The sequence below is a fragment of the Gadus macrocephalus genome, chromosome 22 (assembly GCF_031168955.1).
Source record: "Gadus macrocephalus chromosome 22, ASM3116895v1".
In the NCBI taxonomy this organism is placed as follows: Eukaryota; Metazoa; Chordata; class Actinopteri; order Gadiformes; family Gadidae; genus Gadus; species Gadus macrocephalus.
The window spans coordinates 5,851,853-5,873,215 of NC_082403.1; the positions used below are offsets into that span (position 1 = coordinate 5,851,853).

The 21,363-nt window shown below is 44.9% G+C and overlaps 1 protein-coding gene across 3 annotated transcripts in view; it reads left to right on the plus strand.

Moving 5' to 3' along the window:
- LOC132450944 (ras/Rap GTPase-activating protein SynGAP-like) overlaps positions 1 to 21,314 on the plus strand; it is a 42,669-nt gene extending 21,355 nt beyond the window's left edge. For 2 of the 3 annotated variants that reach the window (XM_060043149.1, XM_060043148.1), the window contains 11 exons: positions 291 to 435; positions 1,744 to 1,980; positions 3,380 to 3,581; positions 4,588 to 4,778; positions 6,326 to 6,533; positions 7,070 to 7,735; positions 9,668 to 10,507; positions 12,063 to 12,224; positions 13,871 to 14,082; positions 15,996 to 16,068; positions 17,293 to 21,314. In XM_060043149.1, coding sequence (XP_059899132.1) covers positions 291 to 435; positions 1,744 to 1,980; positions 3,380 to 3,581; positions 4,588 to 4,778; positions 6,326 to 6,533; positions 7,070 to 7,735; positions 9,668 to 10,507; positions 12,063 to 12,224; positions 13,871 to 14,082; positions 15,996 to 16,068; positions 17,293 to 17,319 — 2,963 coding nt within the window. In that variant the 3' untranslated portion in view covers positions 17,320 to 21,314. Of the gene's footprint in view, positions 1 to 290; positions 436 to 1,743; positions 1,981 to 3,379; positions 3,582 to 4,587; positions 4,779 to 6,325; positions 6,534 to 7,069; positions 7,736 to 9,667; positions 10,508 to 12,062; positions 12,225 to 13,870; positions 14,083 to 15,812; positions 15,870 to 15,995; positions 16,069 to 17,292 lie in introns of all 3 variants that reach the window. The other variant, XR_009523942.1, reaches the window with a different exon arrangement.
- Positions 21,315 to 21,363: the final 49 nt, after the last annotated feature.

Below are 21,363 nucleotides of genomic sequence, written 5' to 3' on the forward strand. Positions count from 1 at the left end.
GTGTGTGTGTGTGTGTGTGGCTGTGCTTGTGTGTCTGTGTGTGTCTCTGCGATGTCTGTGTGTGTTTGTGTGTTTCTGCGTGCGTGCTTGCTTACGTGTGTGTGTGTGTGTGTGTGTTTCTCTCTCTGATTGTGTGTGTGTGTCTCTGTACTTGGGTGCCTGTGTGTGTGTGTGTGTCTCTCTGCGGTGTCTGTGTGTGTGTGTGTGTCTGTGTATGTTTGTGTGTCTCTGCATGTGTGCTTGCGCACGTGTGTGTGTGTGTGTGTGTCTCTGCGGTGTGTCCCTGGCAGGCGATTTCATCCGAGCTCTGTACGAGTCTGAGGAGAACTGCGAGGTGGACCCCATGCGCGTCCCCCCGTCCGTGCTGGCGGACCACCAAGCCAACCTGCGGATGTGCTGCGAGCTGGCTCTCTGCAAGGTCATCAACTCCCTCTGGTTAGTGGTCCGGGGCCGCCATGTTCTGCGTGTTCTATAGCTTAATGGTTCTATTTTTAAACAGAGGGTCACGACCCCCCCTTTTGTGTCGCAGCGGGGGACACAGTGGGCAGGCATTGGCTGGCCCCTAATTAATATAATTATGTTTTAATTATGAATGCATGCCTGTGACTTTTGGCAGTATACGTCTTTTCAGTTGCAGACTGAAAATGCATGAACTGTTCTGAAAAACGGTTGTCGTCATGGCATTCGTAAATTGAGTCCACCCTGGGCTTCTCCTGAACCGGGCCCACTCCTGGCTCTTCATTAAGGCGGTTTGGGAAAATAATCAAACTGTGATTATTTCGACCAATATTGCGATTGCGATTTAGCATGCGATTTCTCTTTTTAAAGTTCTTTATGTTCTGTATTATTCACTAAACAAGCAATAAATCATTGTATAATATGACCAACACAACATTTCGAAGCAGTCAACATATAAACTGCTCTTTCCTCTAGGCCAGGACTATGTGTTGAGATTTGTTGATACATTCATTGATATTATAACATCTTTATTTAACTATTGAATTGTAAAAGAAGAATAAATACGAATCTTACTGATCTCAAGTCAGCTACAGTAACAAATCATCCCCCTCGCGGCGATTTGCGATTTAAAAATCGGGTTAGATTGCATTGCGATGTCGGTTTGAATTAGATGAATCGTCAAGCACTACTCTTCATCCCACTCTCCTGGTCTCTCCCGGTTCTTCATCCCACTCTCCTGGTCTTTCCCTGTTCTTCATCCCACTCTCCTGGTCTCTCCCGGTTCTTCATCCCACTCTCCTGGTCTCTCCCGGTTCTTCATCCCACTCTCCTGGTCTCTCCCGGTTCTTCATCCCACTCTCCTGGTCTCTCCCGGTTCTTCATCCCACTCTCCTGGTCTCTCCCGGTTCTTCATCCCACTCTCCTGGTCTCTCCCGGTTGATCATCCCACTCTCCTGGTCTCTCCCTGTTCTTCATCCCACTCTCCTGGTCTCTCCCGGTTGATCATCCCACTCTCCTGGTCTCTCCCTGTTCTTCATCCCACTCTCCTGGTCTCTCCCTGTTCTTCATCCCACTCTCCTGGTCTCTCCCGGTTCTTCATCCCACTCTCCTGGTCTCTCCCTGTTCTTCATCACACTCTCCTGGTCTCTCCCTGTTCTTCATCCCACTCTCCTGGTCTCTCCCGGTTGATCATCCCACTCTCCTGGTCTCTCCCTGTTCTTCATCCCACTCTCCTGGTCTCTCCCGGTTCTTCATCCCACTCTCCTGCTCTCTCCCGGTTCGCAGCATATTCCCGCGGGAGCTGAAGGAGGTGTTTGCGTCGTGGCGGGCGCGCTGCGCCGAGCGCGGCCGTGAGGACCTGGCCGACACGCTCATCAGCTCCTCGCTGTTCCTGCGCTTCATGTGCCCCGCCATCATGTCGCCGTCGCTGTTCAACCTCACACAGGAGTACCCCGCCGAGCGCACCTCGCGCACCCTCACCCTCATCGCCAAGGTCATCCAGAACCTGGCCAACTTCAGCAAGTGAGTGAATCATCCGGTGCTCGACACTTTTAAATGCCGCGGTTTTATGCTACCCGGTGCGATGTGAACGGCCGATGTGAACGGCCGAAACAAGTCATTTTGAAAATCTGCCTCTTCTGACATCACAAGTGGGCGTGTCCACCTAGATGTGTGCTGGATAGATCAGTCTACCAGCCCACCCAGTGGACTGTAGCAAACGTCGCTCACCTGGTGGTATGATATGTTACCTTTCAAAAGTATTGCATTTAAAATGTTGGGATTTCAGGCTTTAAAAGGCATTAAGAATTATTTATTTATTTTTTGTTAGGAGAGAAAAAGTAGAAATGAAATCTCCAACCCATAAATGTTGGGTCGATTTCTGCACTGGCAGGATAATTCCACGCGTTTGCATGATACTTATGTTGTCAGGCAAGCAATCACGCTGGGATAAACTGACAGTTAGCTTATAAGATTGTTAGCTAGCTTGTAGCCATGGGAATATGTAAATACATTGACGTCTGGCAGACTGGCCCACAGTAGGATTAATGGGTAAGACCTGCAGCAGAAAACTGCTTTATGTGTGCAGTACCTTGACCTATATGCCTTTTGCGCCATGAAATCAGTGTTAAATTGTGTTCTAAATTGTATTTAAACGGTACTAAAAATACTTAAATGGTTAAAACCTGCAGCTATCCTGTAAAGAATCGCTAAGCCCCAACCCCTAACCCTGAAGGCCATTCCACACCAGAACTCACGCATACAGCAGCTTTCATCCACTTTCACTCTGTTCCCGTGTTAATCAATGAGCACTTCCGCCCCGCAGGCGGAGCTGAAGAGCCTTGCGTAGCAAAGCGGGGGGTTTTCGACATGGGGTCTATTTATTCCACCTCCCGCTGGCGTTTTTTGACGCATTTTCTTGTTAGCTGATCGATTTGAATGGCCTGGATGGCGAGTGCGCGTGGGATGAAACATGACTCCTGTGTGAAGACAAGGACACAAAAAAAGTAATAAATCCGTCCCACTCTTAATACTTTGCTGTGTTTCTGGCCTTAACCCTTTAATGGTAATCAATTGTTAATTCATTGCATAACTGGCCAATGCTTGTCAATCTCGAGTGTGTTTTACGTAGTGAACGACAAATGAAAGTGGACAGCGGGGCCTCCCAGTTTCCATTGACGTCTCATGAATGAACCGAAACCTCATTCTGCAACAATCCATAAAACCCTACAAAGGCGCTAATCTTTTTTGTACTATTTTGCGCCCAAGGATATTGGATCTCATGCTGTGAAGACACAGCTTCCCACAGTCCCCCTGCATCGCTTCAATGTCAACTCTTCCCCCCCCACCCCCAAACCAAAAATAGCATTTCACTAGCTATAGACTCACCCTCTCACTGTCCTTGTGATTGACCACTGCCCAGGTTCGGACCCAAGGAGGAGTACCTGTACTTCATGAACGAGTTCCTGGAGATGGAGTGGGGTGCCATGCAGCAGTTCCTCTACGAGATCTCCAACATGGAGGCGGGGGGCAACGCCGGGGGCTTCGAGGGCTACATCGACCTGGGACGGGAGCTGTCCGTGCTGCACAGCCTGCTGTGGGAGGTCATGGGTCAGCTCAGCAAGGTGACCCCCGGGGGAATGGACATTGGGGTTGACGTCTGAGCTGTTGATGCTGTGGTCCAAAGAGACTGGGGGGTTGAGACTGGGGGGTTGAGGCTGCTAGGGGTCTCCTTAAGGCCCTTATCCTAGCTATCTTTGTTGTATACGGGGAATGGGTTAACCTAACAAATTGTTAGTAGTATTGTAAGTCGCTTTGGATAAAAGCGCCTGCTAAATGCCCCTAGATGTAAATGTAAAAAAAAAGGCTGAAAACAATCAAAGCATGCAACGGAGTAACTCCATCATTTCTGCTTTTTTCTTCTTTTCACAAGAGCTGCGTGACTTTGTGTATATAAACCACTGTATAATCTTTTGTAGGCATTGTAATCCACTGTTTTTCATATAGGGATTTGTGGTAGTGCTTAAACCTCCTAATTTTGGAAAATACATGTGGTAGACTCTTTAGACTCTTTAATCCGACGCGACTCAGAGGGAGGCTGAGAACGAGTCTGCGTGATATTGTTGCTTCTTGTACCCGAAATAACCAGTGGGGGGGGGGAGGGGAGGGGAGGGGAGAGGAGAGGAGAGGAGAGGAGAGGAGAGGAGAGGAGAGGAGAGAGAGAGAGAGAGAGAGAGAGAGAGAGAGAGAGAGAGAGAGAGAGAGAGAGAGAGAGAGAGAGAGAGAGAGAGAGAGAGAGAGAGAGAGAGAGAGAGAGAGAGAGAGAGAGAGAGAGAGAGAGAGAGAGAGAGAGAGGTTAGTTTCACCAAAGTAATTTCACTGTGGTGCTACTGCACTGATATTGACATTTCAGTGCAGGTAAAGCAAAGAAACATCCTGATTGAAACGGAATCATTTTAGTAGTGCTCTTCGTCGCAATTCAGTGGCGGCAAAGAAACGGTCTCCTCCTCTCCATAAAAACACATTTTCAAATAACAACCGGGTAAAAAAGCTCACGGTACATTAACATTTTAATGGCGGAGTGAATTACCTTGACTCAAATCCACCTTTAACTTCCTCACCCCTCGCCAGGATGCCATCCTAAAACTGGGGCCCCTTCCTCGCCTGCTGAACGACATCAGCGTGGCCCTGAGGAACCCCCAGCTGCACATGTCGGCCAATCACCAGCCAGACACCCAGAAGGACCGCCTCTTCTCGAGACCCTCCTTCAGCCGCATGATGTCCTCAGACTTCCAGAACCTCATGATGCGAGATCTGAACAGGTAACCGCTGTTTACCTTCACCTTCAGCCAGGGCCGCTCGATTATGGAAAATGTCATTATCTGGATTATTTTGGTCAATATTGAAATCACGATTATTAAAACAATTGTTTTTGAGTTTGAGAAAATAACAAAAAAAATAATAAAAAGAAAAAGAAATTGCAGAACTGCTGTGTACACTGCTGTGTACACAGCAGTTCTGCAATTTCTATCACTCATTTAATGAATAAAATAAATATACAAAAAATCGACATAAAAAAATAAATAGATAAAAAATAATCGTTTCAACATGATTATTTAAGTTTGGAGATCGTTTAACCCGAAAATCTAAATCAGGATCAAAGTTCTATAACTTGCACAGCCCTGCCTTTAGTCCCATTCAACAAAAGGTTCTGGGTTGAATCCCAGGCCGTGTACCTGTGAGGGCCATCCTTGGGCTGGGAATGGGAATGACCCGTTTTGTTTAAAGGTTAAGTTGATGGTTTGATGTGATTGGCCTGTAGCTGACATTGTGATTGCTCAACCGGATTGTGACCTTGGTGACCAGATGCCTTCATTAACACCTCCAATTTAGAATGACCAAAAAATGACACCTAGAATATTAAACTTGGATCCCAGGCACACAAACAAGCCAGGTGGAAGAAAATATATTTTTTAATGGAATTATAGGATATCCTGCATATCTTACTGCAAAAGATTGCAGTTAGAATTTAAAGTTGAAAAGATTATGCTAATTCTAGCTGGCATTAGCCTTCACTGTGGATCATCAACATTTAGCGTCTACATTATAAATTAGTTTTCACTATCTAGCATTATTATTTGTCATTATCATTTAGCGTGTTCATTAGCATTTAGCAGGAACGTTTGAATTCAGTATTAACATTATCATTCACATTAGAATTTCGCATAACATTACCTTTTTGCATCAATATTATCGTTTAACATCCACATTATCCTTAAGCATAAGCTTTATAATTTACCATAACCATTATAATTAAGCATTTACCTCATCATTTAGCATTCACATTTTCAATAGCGTTAAGCAGGAATATTATCATTTTGCATTCCCACTATAAGTTAGCATTCCCACTTTGAATTAGCGTTCCCACTATGAGTTAGCGTTCCCACTATAAGTTAGCATTCCCACTATAAGTTAGCATTCCCACTATAAGTTAGCATTCCAACTATGAGTTAGCATTCCCACTACAAGTTAGCATTCCCACTATAAGTTAGCATTCCCACTACAAGTTAGCAGTCCCACTACAAGTTAGCATTCCCACTACAAGTTAGCATTCCCACTACAAGTTAGCATTCCCACTACAAGTTAGCATTCCCACTATAAGTTAGCATTCCCACTATAAGTTAGCATTCCCACTATAAGTTAGCATTCCCACTATAAGCTAGCATTCCCACTATAAGCTAGCATTCCCACTATAAGCTAGCATTCCCACTATAAGCTAGCATTCCCGACCTCACTCAGCGTCAACACTATAACAGAGCAGTTACCTCATCATTCAGCACCAACGCCCTCGTTCCCCTCCCCTCCCCAGCTCCATAGACATCTCCCGGCTGCCCTCCCCCACCACGGGTCTGTCGGCCGTGGAGGCGCTGTCCTCCCACCTCAACATGCGGCGCAGCGCCGAGAGGGACCTGCGCTCCAACTCCAGGGAGGTGTTCTACGTCACGCGGCCGCCCCTGGCCCGCTCCAGCCCCGCCTACTGCACCAGCAGCTCAGACATCACCGAGCCCGACCCCAAGGTACCCCCAACCGCACCCCGCCGCAAACCCCACCCCACCTGGAGCAGCACCACACTCACCCCGCACAGCCCACCTCTCCTGGCGGTTACGGGGCGGTGAACTCACGAGGGGTTTTTGTTGTATTTTTATTGGTTGGGATTAAAATTAAACTCGAAGATGATGTATAGCTATAAAGGGGATTTGTCTGCGTCCTGTTCATAGTTTGTGCATTTAATTTGTCCCTCATGAAGTTAATAGGCCTACTGTGGACATTAGATTGATGAAATGTTTTATTATGGAACATTAAATGGATTAGTCATGGCTTCACTTACCCACAGAATCTCACTGTTGCTTCTTGAACACGAAGAATAACGTTTTTTGACGGATATCTTCCCTAACATAACAGCATTACAACAGCATTTATTGGGATGAAAGTCGGCACAAAAATATATCGGCCTAATGTGTTATTTTTCCGAAACACTCGAAATTACCGCAGCGAGATGCCCGTCGATGCCTGACTGCCCCTGTGCCTCCCCCTGCCCCCCCCCCCCCCCCAGGTCCACAGCGTCAACAAGAGCGTGTCCATGATGGACCTGCAGGACTCGCGCATGAACAGCATCTCCAACCTCAACTCGGTGGGGGAGATGCTCACCTCCTCCCAGGCCTCCATCGCCGGCCTGGGCCACAGCTTCGGCAACCTGGGCGGGGGCGGGGGTCCGCTGCGCATGGGGGGCGGCGGCGGCGGCGGGTCCAGCGGGTCGGGCCTGCGTCACGGCCAGATGGGCCACATCGGCGGCCCCACCGAGTCGCTGTCGCAGCAGCAGCAGGCGGCGGCCGCCGCCATGCACTACCCCCTCTCCTTCCAGAACCCCCTGTTCCACCTGGCCTCGCAGAACTCCCCGGCCCACCCGCACCCCCACGCCCACGCCCACGCCCACCCCCACGGCCAGCCGCAGCACGCCCCGCCCCCCGTGCTGCTCGCCCCCGAGCCGGAGAACGGCCACCTGGACTACGGCGGACCGGCGGCGGCGGCGGCCTTCGGGAACAGCGCCTTCTCCCGCAGCGAGGACCTGTCGGCGCTGCGCTCGCAGACCAGCCTGGTGCAGCCCAGCATCGTCCACTCGCACAGCTACAGCGATGACTTCACCCGGCAGAACACGGGCCAGGGCCAGAGCCTGGGCCAGAACGACTTCGCCTGGCGCCAGCTCTCCCTGCAGGTCCAGGTAGGACCGGGGGGGCAGCGGGGGTGAAGGTGTCTGTGTAAGGGGAGGGTGGGGTGGCCATGGGGGAGAGGTGGGTGTCTCTGGAGGGGTTCCAGGTACGACCGGGGGGGCAGCGGGGGTGAAGGTGTCTGTGTAAGGGGAGGGTGGGGTGGCCATGGGGGAGAGGTGGGTGTCTCTGGAGGGGTTCCAGGTACGACCGGGGGGGGGCAGCGGGCGAAGGGGGAGGTGTCCGGAGGGAGGTTGCGGTGACTGTGGAGGGCGAGGTTAGGGTGTCTGTGGATGGGGGGGAAGGGGGTGTTTGTGGAGGGAGGTTGGGCTGAAGGTGGAGTCGGAACAGGTGGTGCGTGTGTGAAAGGGGAATGTTGTGTGACTGTGGAGAGGGGAGGGAGGGTGTCGGTTGAGGGGGGGCGAGCGGTGTCCGTTGAGGGGGAGGTGTTGTGTCTGTGAAGCCCTCTCCACAGGCTGGCTGTGTGATCATAACTATGATAGGATGGATGAAGCAATTCAAAGCAGATCGGTCAAAACATTCAACTATAAATGTTTGTTTGCGTGAAATGACCACCGACAATAACATATCAGAGAATAACATAGAGCTGAGTTGTATCGACCCAAAATATAGAATATATTCTATTAGAATTGTCATCTCATAGCTTGGATTGTTATTTGATTTACAATTATTTCCCAATTTTATTATTTAGTCATTTAGCAACAGCTTTTTCTCCCGTGAATTCAGATCGATCAGCAGCAGGAGGGCTTATGGCATCTTGTTCAACAGTCCAGGCTCCATCGGGGATCAAACCCAGATCTTTGCAGTTCTGCAGTCAAGCCCCCTGGCAGCACCACAGCACTATTCCAGCCCCCTTCTTCGTGCAACACCAGCATAATGTCAAATGCATTCAACTCAACCCTTTTAGAAACAATTATGTAAAGTTGACTTTTTATTTTGTGCTGGAAAATACAGATCCTACCCTACAGACAAGTGTGTTTGACCAGCTGGTACTTTACCAGCTTGTCAGACACACTGGCATAATACTTACTGCTGTACTTGTTTCCCTCATCTTGAGTTTTCCCCTTTCCCATGAGCACATAAGGACACGTAAAGTTTTGACACCGTAATCCCTGCAGCCCAATATTATCCTCATATTAGCTGGCCTGTGCGACGTTATTTCACCCAAACAGTCAGGCATTTTTGGATTGTCCACTTCCTCCTCCAGCCCACGTTTTCTTCACACATTCGGGTCTTTGTGTTGTCAGATGATGTCCCAATTTGCCTGCGCAGAAGTGTGACCAATCTGTACATAAATAGCCGAGTCATGGCGTTTCAGAGCTTGTTTGTTAGTTTTATAGTCGTCCTTCTCTTGCGCATTCATATCCCTGTTGAATTGAGTCTGTATGTTCGTATGACTTGTTCTGATCTCCGCTTTTTGATAAGAGAATAACAAACTAACTGAATAATTTAGATGTCAGGGCAATGATTAATATTTGTAAGTTTAAGCTCACGTTCTAATTAAAGGGAGGGTAGGCAATTTATTTTTGGAGTATTTTTGTCCTATTTTTTTGGAAACTTGCATCACTTGACATCTCGACCTACCCTGCTACCTGCCCACACTCGCCAAGCACTCATTGTGCTTGACCGGAGTCTTCCACAAGGCTAAGCAGACCTTTCGCTAAAGCTAGCGCGCTAGTCACCTGTTTCGGGTAAGTGGCTTTGATAGGAGGAACAAAGGGAGGGCTGGACATTTTTTTGGGTCGGACCACTTCAAAATCTAGCCAGCTCTGGCTGGTTGCCTTAAAATTGCCGACCCTATCTTTAATCACTTGGCGGATTAATGTCATCGCGGTACGTTGACGAATGGCTCTATTGAGATGAATTAGTGTAACTGATCTAATCTGCTGTCATCTGTAAAGCTGACGTTCCTCTCTCTGTGCCAGGAGTCCCTGCAGCAGCAGATGATGATGGGCATGGCCCCCCAGACCTCCACGGGCACGGGCACCCCCGCCTCCCTGGCCACGCCCCCCACCACCGTGCTGCACCACGCCCGCCAGGCGTCCATGGCGGGCTCGGGGCCGTCGCCGGGCCAGCACCTGCGCTCGCAGCGCTCCGTCAACACGGCCACGCCCCCTCGGGCCCGCCCCCAGAGCAGGAACCTCCTCCTGGAGTCGCCCGACACCAGCTTCGCCGGCATGCCCCGCCAGCCCATGCCCCGCCCGTTGCAGACTCAGGCGTCGCAGCAGCAGCCGCAGCCGCTGCAGCCGTCGCCACAGCAACAGCAGCAGTCGCATCATCAACAGCATCAACAGCATCAACAGCAGCAACATCAACAACAGCAACAGCTTCAACAGCAGCAGCTTCAGCAGCAGCAGCTTCAACAGCAGCAGCTTCAACAGCAGCAGCTTCAACAGCAGCAGCTTCAACAGCAGCAGCTTCAACAGCATCAACAGCAACAACAACTTCAACAACAGCAACAGCAGCAGCAACAACAACAACAACAACAGCAGCAACAACAACAACAACAGCAGCAACAGCAACAGCAACAGCAGCAACAGCAACAGCAGCAACAGGAGTCCCAGAATGCCGTGACGGAGAGCCCAGCTCCGGGCCTGCCATACCAGACCAGCTCGGTCAGGGAGACCCAGGGGGCGGGGCCTGGGGCGGGGGCGGGGGCGGGGGAGGAGTCAACGGACACGCCCACTAAGAGCAGCAAGAAAGCCGCCCCCTCGCAGCTCCAGCCTCCCCAGCCACACCTGTTGAAGCCGGTGGCCGGTAAACAGGTGAGCTACACACACACCTGTGTCCTCTAGCCGGCAGTCTGAGTAATTGATTGATTCATTTATTAATGGTTGGATGGATTATTGATGGATTTATTGATTGACCGACTGAAACACAGGCTCATTTAAAGAAAGAAAGGATTAAAGAATAAACTAATGCAATTTAGTCGTTACTTAAGAAATAAAGGATAACACTTTACAATATGGGTGAATTAATCATCAATTATGTAACCATTCATTATCATTAGTTAATGCAGTAATAAGTATTATCTAACAGTGAACTAACAGTTAATTAACAGTTAAGTAACAGTTCACTAACAGAATTACTAGACCGGTAATGCTCTAGTAATTATTTACCAATGGTGTTCATGTTTTCTAATGGTGTTCATGCCTACATTACATTGAGGTAATAATTGAGACATTATTTAATAGGGTTAGGGTCATAACCCTAAACCACTAACCCTAATCCCAACCCAAAACCTTTCCCTATCCCCTACGCTAATTCTATATATTAATGCTTATTCCTGCATTGACTAATGTATGCTTCATTCATGTGCCCTGAACCTAAAGTGTTGCCAAATCATGAAATAAAGAGGGAGAAGGATTAGTAAAACGTTAATGCTTAATATTTTCAAGCTGACTAACTAATGGTTTGACGAAAGAGACGAGAAAAATTAATTAGGAAAGAATGTATTTATGCTATCGTGTGAAAATCTTTCTCTCATGCATACAAATTCAGGGATAATTAAGCACATTTGAAATGCATAAATATTTGAGACTCCCTTTGTGGCACGGAAACGCCTGCGAGCGACTGCAGAGGTTGAGAGTCCTTAACGACGGAAAACTGTGTATGACTCGCTCCCTTGTAGTTCATTACAGCAAGGAATTAGCAAAAAGGCTAGCCACGGGGCTATGGCTGGGCTCTGTGTGTAGTCTTTTGGTCGATTGGTTGGTTTTCAGTAGCAGAGAACCTGATTTTAATCTTGAGTTTAAGCTGAGTTAAAGCTTCCTTTTAATAATGTAAGATGTAAAATGATAAGCAGGAGAATACTATGCTACACTCGCACACTGATGTGCTGCTGTAGCATGGGGACATAGTGATGAGCTCAATCCCAAATCTATTTTGTGATTCAATCTGTTGTAATCGACCAGCTGGCCATTGATGAACTGCTGATGATGACTGTTTCATTCAATTATCCAGAAGAAGCTTGTTAGCATATTTTAAGCATGGAGGAGACAGTTGGTCTACTGGTGTTTTTTTCTTTGATTTAAAAGATAACAGAATAACAACAATAAAACAAGAGATGTAAGAAAAAAAAGGACTTTAATACATATCATCGACGAGATATAAATAATGACTAACTAAATTGATTAAAAAATCGTATTTATTTAAAAAATAATTATTAATATTATTATTTTAAAAGGTGTTATCTATAAAGAAAGTTTATTGAAAAAAAAAAATTTTTATTAAAAAAAAAAAGCTTTTATCGCACAATGAGCAAACAAAAACCAAAAGCCTTGCCCTGACCCCGATCGTCGGCCATCTTTGTCCCCCCAGGCGTCCCCGTCGACCTTGGCCACGCCTGGCCTCAACGAGCGGACGGTGGCCTGGGTGTCCAACATGCCCCACCTCTCGGCCGACATCGAGAGCCTGCGGCCCGACCGCGAGAACCAGCTGAAGGAGTACTCCAAGAGCATGGACGAATCCCGGCTGGAAAGGGTACCAGAAAGCCGTCGGTTCTGTGTTTAAGTTGTATTTTCTCCCCCCGCCCCCGCTCTTTCTCCTCTCCAAGTGTACGCTATCTGCCCGTGAAATGAGGCGGTGTCTTATTTAGAAGTCGTTTTGGACTCCGAAGACAATGTTATTTAAGATCTTATGTAATTTTATTTAAATGAAGGCGACGACCCACGCTTTGGGCCTGGATGATTTTGGGTTTATTTGTGCGTTTGTGTGTGTGTGTGTGTGTGTGTGTGTGTGTGTGTGTGTGTGTGTGTGTGTGTGTGTGTGTGTGTGTGTGTGTGTGTGTGTGTGTGTGTGTGTGTGTGTGTGTGTGTGTGTGTGTGTGTGTGTGTGTCTCTCTCGATGTGTGTCTCTATTGGGCTTTATTTATGTTTTTGTATGTGTGTGGGTGTGTGTCTCTCTCTCTATGTATGTCTCTATTGGGTTGCATTTATGTTTTTGTGTGTCTGTGTGTGTATTTAAGTTTGTGTTTATTATTTCTGTGTGGGGGACTTTTGAAGTGTTAACATTTCCAATCCAAAAGTTATAGTTATTTGGGCCACTTTTAAATCCTCATAGAACTAGATTCCCAAAGAAGTGTGACATTTTGGTCCGGTGTTAAAATCCTCCACTGAGGTGATGCATTGTGTTTCTAATCTTGTTTAGTTACAAATGGCAGTGAAAGGGTAACCGCAGAACAGGTTAAACTCAAATAAGGCAGGCATGAAGTGAAGTAGGCCTACGCTTTGTTTTAAATTGTACTTTCACCCTCGATACGTTATTGTCCACTGTTATTGGTAATTAACATTTAAAGGTGAAAAAGTTGCACACGTTATGTATGCCAAAGGTTATGATGGTATCCCATCGCAGGCCTTTGTCCACACAATCTCAAACAACACTGACATTTACTCTCTCTCTTTCTCTCTTTCTCTGTCTTTCTTTCTTTGTCTCTCTCTTTTGCAAACTCTTAATTTACATTTATTGCCAAAGTGGGCAAAAAGTTTAATAAGATCTGAAAAAAGTAGATAATAATCATAAAAACTAAAATGAGATACGATAAACGAATACATACAAATGTGAATTAAGATACAATGGGTAAAAATAGAAGCCTTTGCTCATTTTGAAAACTACCGTGCAGAGGATAGTCATTAGGCTGTTGTTTATCCTCAATGGAGGCCGTTCCCAATGCTCCCTATTCAGAGTGGCCATCTTGGCTCCATCCTTGTTCTAAACACTCGCCTCACCCAGCAGCGGTTCTAAGAACCAAGATTTCCACTATGGGATTAAGCAAGGCCCCTTAAACCCCCTCTCATCTCTCCCTCTGCTCCCTCTCCTCCTTGTCCTCCTCCTCCTGCTCCTCCCCCTTCTCCTCCTCCTTGCCCCCCCTCTTCCTTCCCCTTCTCCTTCCCCTCCTCCTCCTCCTCCTCCTCCTCCTCCTTCCCCTTCTTCTCTCTCCCTCTCCTCCTCCTCCTCTCCTCCTCCTCCTTCCCCTCCTCCTCCTCCTTCCCCTCCTCCTCCTCCTCCTCCTTCCCCTTCTTCTCTCTCCCTCTCCTCCTCTCTCCCTCTCCTCCTCCTCCTCTCCTCCTCCTCCTCCTCCTCCTCCTCCTCTTCCCCTCCTCTTCCTCCTCCTCCTCCTCCTCGTCCAGGCGCGGGAGTACGAGGAGGAGATCTACTCGCTGAAGGAGCGTCTGAAGATGTCCCACCGTAAGCTGGAGGAGTACGAGCAGCGGCTGGTGAGCCAGGAGCAGACCACAAGCAAGATCCTGCAGCAGTACCAGAGCCGGCTGGACGACAGCGAGCGGCGCCTCAAGCAGCAGCAGGTGGAGAAGGACAGCCAGCTGAAGGGCATCATCAACAGGTATCACACACACACACGCGAGCGGAAACACACACGTGCACACATGCGTGCACACACATGCACATACACTTGCACACATAAACACATAATCACACTCTGACATTGGAATTGACCAAGAAAGAAGAAACCAAAGGTCTCAAAGTCTCTCTGTCTCGCTATCTGTCTGTCTCTCTCTGTCTCTCTCTCCCTCTCCCTCGCTCTCGCTCTCGCTCTCTCTTTCTCTCTTTCTCTCTCTCTCTCTCCCCTTCTCTCTCTCTCTCTCCCCCTCTCTCTCCCCCTCTCTCTGCCGTTTCTATGTTATTTGATGTTTATAACAAGAGAAAACGTACACATGGATGTTTGTGGGGATTTTTGATTAGAGGGGGACCTTCACGCTCGGTTACGTTCTAATACAAGAGAGTTCTACTGCCTAACGTTTGTTGTGGAAAACACCGTGATCTGCAATGGCAACTCCACTTCAGGGTAAATCATTGAAATCAGTGGCCCTGTTCGGAAACATGAAATCTCCAGGCCAATGGTCCAACCTTTCCTCTTTTCATTCCACGGAAAAAGATTCTTGTCTCGGGCACGTGAACAGTGCATACTCTTCATGTATGTTACGCAACACATCAGTTAGAGTTATTTCTTCTGCCGTATGAAGCAGAACTCTCTTATACAAGAAATTATCCGAGCTTGGGGGTTCCACCTCAACACAGTGGTCCGAGAACTCAATGGAAAATACTGCTTCTTGTGCTCCACTGTTGTTGTACAAAAGAAGATTGTTGTGTTATCCGCTTTTTCAAATGTTTTGTTATTGCAGTGTTTTCCAACCTTGCGCCGGCTGCTATGCATATGGGGGTCTCACAGGGAGATTGCTGACTGATACGATATTCACATTGACACTTTTAATGAAAAAAACATAATTTAAAAATCTTTGAAAGGACTCATAAGGTTCCTGTTGTATATAGATGCGGAGTGACTAATTTAATCATAGCCGCGAGCAAACTACCAGTAATCACTTGCAATATGCATACTTTTATTGGCCCACTTTGATATTATGGGCGTGTGACCCCCAAGAAGTTTGGGGTCGCTTCAGTAGGGGTCAAACGGCCACTAAAGGTTGGGATGGGCTGCGTTGCGCTCATAAGATGTCTTTGATGTCGTTGTCTGCTGTTATTGTTAATCGTCGTATCTTATGTTATTAGATGAAAACTTCTGTAGAACAGAACAGAAAGAATTCAAGAGTCGGAAATGAATTTGATCCAGAGGTGTGTGATATTAGTGGAATGTCTAATGTAAATTAAAGGAGACATATCATACCACCGGGTGTGAGTGGGATTAGCCGTTACAAGCCGTTTTGAAAATCAGCCTCTTCTGGCATCACAAGTGGGCGTGTCCACCTAGATGTATGACGGATAGATGAGCAACGTTTGCTACAGTCCACTGGGTAGGCTGGTAGACTGATCTATCCAGCACACATCTAGGTGGACACGCCCACTTGTGATTTTACTTCACTTGACTTGGCCGATGTAAAAAATGGCTTGTAACGGCTAATCACACTCACACCTGGTGGTATACTATGTCACCTTTAAGTATATTCAAATACGTTCACCATGTATCTAACTCAAGCGATTGAAGACCAGTGTTGAGTTAAATATGCGTTAAGTACTTTTAACTACGACCCGTTTGTGTCTGTGCGAGGGTCAGCTAGGCTAGTGGTTTGATGAAATGTGAACCTATCTATGTCCTAGACAGTTCAGTTTTGGGGGAAGACTGTCAGGACAGCTGTAAAGGGAATGTAGCCAGAAGTAAGTAAAAAAAAAAAAGATTTTAATTTTAAAATCATTGAAAGCAAAAATGTCCCCCTGTGGTAAAACAGCATCTGGCTTCATGCTGGTATGTGTTTGCTTCCTCTTTGCCCTCTCTATATTTAGACTCATGGCGGTGGAAGACGAGCTGAGAGTGGGAGTGGTTCCTGATATCAAGTCTCGAATCCTCACCGACCAGGTTTGTTTGGCTGCGTGCGTGAGAGTTGACCGGGTCAGCCAAAATATTGTAGGCCTCTTCTCTTTAGGGCTCTTTAGAGTTTGGTGGTCACTCCATCAAAACAAAGGCGGTTTTGTAGTGTGCACATTTTCTGATATCCTTCGAAAATTATAAATTAGGAAAAATCGAATCCGTTGGTAACGATGACAACAGTATACGGATGAGTGGGTTGCGTCTATCTTACCAACGCACACACATACACACACACACTCGTCGACTCTACTAATGACGCCTACATATGCTTTTACTTTGAAACGGCCAGATGTTGGTCGTTTACAAAGTAAAAGTGTGTGAAGTTCATGAAGTTTTGTTTCCTGAGAGAGGGAGATATATATATGTATACACACAACATACAGAGTAGGGATGATAAAGTTATGTTTCTAAAATTATACAAAACTGACGGGGGGAAGAACAGCTGAGTCATCCAACTGGCGTGATGCCGTAAACCTCCAGAATCTTTAGGATACCCTGGTTCTGCTGAGACTGGGCTGGTGGGCGAAGGATATGACGCATGGGTCTTATGACACTAGACGCTCTCTTTCTCCGTCTCTGTATCGTGGAGGAGTCGTGTGAAGCCACTGGCAACTGCCTCCAGAGTTTACTGCCCTTGATTATTCTTTTGTTCCCCACATTCAGATTGTTGTTTTATTGTCATTTAGTTATTTCTGCAGAACAGCTGTTGCCAGAAGGCAAATCCTCCACTTCAATACTCACTAAATCATTCGGTTGATAGAAGGAGTTGGAAGCAACCTACCTGACTGTCTTTCTATGTTTATGAAGGTTCAATGTTTTATATCTTTTGTGTGTTGTGTGTGTCATGTGAAACAAGTATGTATCTAACTACTTTAGTCGAGAAGTGTCCAGGTTTGGACATCTATTTGTGTTCTGTCTGAGTCTATTGATATTTTATAATCTGACCACTTCAGTCTTTTCTATTGCCAACAGGAATGAACCTAGTTCTTTGGTTCATGGTCTTTCCGAGAAATGGTTTATTAAGGAGTACTTTAATGAAAGTTATAATGACTTTATTTTATTACTTGCGTGTATCTCAGTTTATTTCAAACTAACTAAACAGATCAATAATCATGATGTATAGAATAAACAACAGTTCTATTTTATGTTTGCTATAAAAAATACAAATACACAGGATTATTATAATCATTGCATTTTCTTTTTTCTCCTCAGCTTGTCAACCAGAACTATGGATCATGACTCACGGAGGTCTGAGACTCTTCTCTCAGCCTTCTCCTCCTCCTGACTATATACTCAATATTATCATCATCTATTCATCATTTGTCAATTTTCCACCACACCTGCTCAGAGTTCAACCTGCTTAACATAACCATCAAAGAACTGGAGTGGTTGCCGGGAAACAACAACAACAACAAAGCAGGAAATGACAAAGGGGACGACACCTAACATATTGTAGAAACTTTTGCACAATTATACAAAGAACTCGACAATCAGTTAAGCGAGAGCGCCGAGGTGTGCGAACGCGTCCGTCTGCACCGGTCCACCTGACGACGAGCCAGCGCTTAACGGACCGCCACGGCTTGATAACCGGTAGCCGAACGATACGAACGATCTGCGAATTATCGGGGACCCTGTGTCTTAAAGGGACAGTGTTTTTTTTTTTTTTTTTACTTTTCGGCTGAACTCTTTAGTCTTAGGAGGAAGACAAGGACATGTTTTCCTCCGCACTCCTGCCCAACTGCTGCGTGGTCGCCGTGACAACAGGTACGCCGCTAAAGAACCGCCTGTGTACTTCTGCCGTCGTCCCACTGAAGAGCTCTGCTAGAATGTGGATGAAAAACAAACTGAGAGAATATCTTATTCTTTATAAATAGGTTTGATGAGGGGAAACGATGCGTTTTACTTTAGCCTTTCGAGTCACTCAACGATTATTGTAATATGTAGATGATTGATTTGAAACGATGACATGTTTACTAATGAGTACCATTATTTCTGTGGATTACAGTGTTCAGATTCTAATGAGGTTTTTTGGACAAACTCTATTTAGGTACTTAATTGCTGCTTCAATTATGGCCGAACTAAACTCTATAGTCTACATGCATATACAGAAGTTTCTTGAAACTAGTGGATGTATATGTCACCACACCGGATGTATATAAAACCTGTACTTCTGAACGTACAGGTGTATGAAATTGTTTAATTCAAATATTTGTAAAAAGAAAACTACAACATTGTGTTTCCAACTCTTGGAAACTGAACTCTCTGGCACTAGTAATGCATTTTTTTTCGGTTTACGCAATTTATTAGATAGAAAGATCTTCATTAAACCACTTGACTTGTGATGCACAGGTGTATTTACAGTTATACATTTTAAATAACAGCAGTGTTTACAGATAGTTTATCAAGACAAGAAAAAGACTTGAATACATACAACATACATACCGCAAACATATACATAATGAAATGTATACATGTATTATATATATAGTTAGCTTGTAAAATAATAATATTATTATAATGAAATAATTATTTAAATAATGGACTTTTATTTTGGAAGCTGAAGATCCTCAGGAAGTGTCAGAATCTGAGGGTGCACCTTTGGTCCTTTGTCTAAGGGGTGACGAGTCGAGCCCTGATTCAGCATCTCGTGTGTTTACACTTGAACTGAGAACTAATAGCTACGGGCCAAACCTAGCAAAGCACTAAAAGCTATGACTAAAATCAATAAAATCATAAAGTTACAACCACAAGGCCGAGTTTATATCCTGACATTTTCAAGTAGGCGTCTCCTTGACATTTGTGTAATAGATATTTTGTATTTATCCTTTTTTCTTTTTTTTGTTGTTTTAGCTTTGATTTACTTTTGCTTTTGATGAATCATCTTTTTGCCGCATTGTATAAAAGCTAATTATTATTATTATTATAATTATTATCATTATCATTATTATCATCATACAGAACAGTATTTTAGCCAGTAGTTAGTTACTTTAATGTTCTCTTCTAAATATAGATGTGCAACACTTCTGCATGTGCTTCATAGATGTACGGAAGAGCATAAACTGAACTGTATCGCGCATCACTCCTTCCAGCAAACGAGAGGGCTGGGCGCAACAGACTGATTCAGTATTTACATATTATATAAAGATTTAACATTGATTTGTTTTGTTTTGAATCTAACCTGGTGACTCCTCGGTTTTTTGGGAGAGACCGGACATTCTGCCTTTTAAAATATATGAATTTAATGTGATATTAACAGAGACGTAAAGATTGTGTGGAAGAGAGAGAAAACAATAGCACAACGATGGATTACATAGGGTAGAATCTGCAAGACGTGCGTTAAGGAGCTGACTGCCTTATAGTTTGGTGCCACATGGCCATGATCGCCAATATACAAAAGAAAACGCGACTTTGTATATTTTATGTCTTTTTTATAGTAAGGTGCGAAATACATAAGCAGTGTGTGTTACCTGGCTTTGTACGTAGGCTTGAATAATTTATATTTCAGATTGCATTATTGATATTACTTATCCTGACCATTGCCTTTACAAAGCCAAATATAAATTATACAGATTATATTCATGGTACTGGGAAAACAAAGCCTTCAAATAACAAAATGGCCTACACATTTAACGATACAGATGTATTTTAGATACACTGTAAAGACCAGGGTATTTTGGCACACTAAATTCATGGTAACTTTATTGCTTTCAAAGCTTCTCCTTGCTGCCATCCTTGAAACAATAATGGAGCGAACCTGTGAATGTAATTATGGAATGGCAGCCGTACGTGAACCACATTTACATATACAGTTAAACATTTATCCAAGGCGGGGGTTCAAATAGTACATTGCTTTCCAGGCCCTTCTATACCTTTGGATTGCCACAACAGTTTATGGTTATTTATGGAGTGTATTGCAATAAAGCATATTACAATTGTTTGAAAAACAATACTTTAATGCCCTGAGCAAGGAAAAGATGGCGTATGGGATGAGTCTATCAAGGTTCAACTGTCCTGTGTGGATATGTTGAATCTGCAGTAGTGCCGCATAAAACCTCTTAAATTGTGCCCTTGTCGACTTTTTTTCTCTTGGGTTATTTTTAGAATATTCCTGACTTTGATATACACTCTGCCAATCCCTGCGGAACGACCGGATTCTAATTGGCCAAAAAGAATCCACTATTTTTCTTTTAATTGAATGGACGACAGGAAGATGGTGAGCTCATGTCAGAACTTAGCGGTAAGCAGAACACAAAGGTGGATATACCTTGTGAGCTTGCTGACTCATTGCTCCCTGTGGTACTTAAAAACCTCAATTTTCAGTAGTTTGTTTTTTATGGTTTTCCTCCTATTTTAGCTAGATTTGTGAAGTGTGAACTGTAGGCCTACATCTCAATGGAATGTCATGTTTGCTGAGGTAAATTAGTTGTTTTTTAAGAAATACTGCTGGCAAAACATTTAGTTTGACCTAAAATACCAAATTAAATAAATGGAGACACAAAATAATTGTAATGCATTGTGATAGCTTCTCCTGAGTGTAGGTGATTTAGCACTAGACAGTTTTGTCATTTGAAGATGAACGACTTTTCGATTCAAAACTGTGATAATCATTTTAAAAGCACTATGGGATACTAACTATTAAAGTTTGTTATTTGAAAGCATTCTTAACCTTCAGAATTGAATGAATATATGAAGTGTGTGTGTGTGTGTATATATATGTATACATAAATATATACATATACATACTGGAATCATTGTTTTTGTGAAACAAACTCCATCGCACTCGGGAGTGAGACAAAATGGTGACCTGGCAGCTAATAGCTACAACTGGCTATGGTGTCACAAGCTAGCTAACATGGCGTGGTTTGGAACTTAAGTTAAGTCCTACTGGATGTTAAACCTTAAAAGGACTTGATGTTTTCTTTTTGAAAATAAGCCATGCTTCCCCCCCCCCCCCCCCCCTCCTTTGAATTAAGCCATATTCTCGATTCCCCCCCCACCCCTTCCCCTCAAAACTGATGTGTTGTGTGGTGAATGTTATGTTGTCGTTGGTAGCTTATTTCACAATGATAACTATCGTAGGTTTATTCATGCTTCATATTATTACTAGTGTAAGTATATATGATTGATATGGTTTGTTATGTTTTTAGTAAAGAGAATGTATTCATTTTCTCCTGTGACATTCATTTACCCGGTGATTTCAGTAAATTAATAAATCCATAAAGTATTTCAAAGTTCTGTTCATGAGTGTTTTCCTTTCTTTCTTTCTTTTATTGACTGATCACA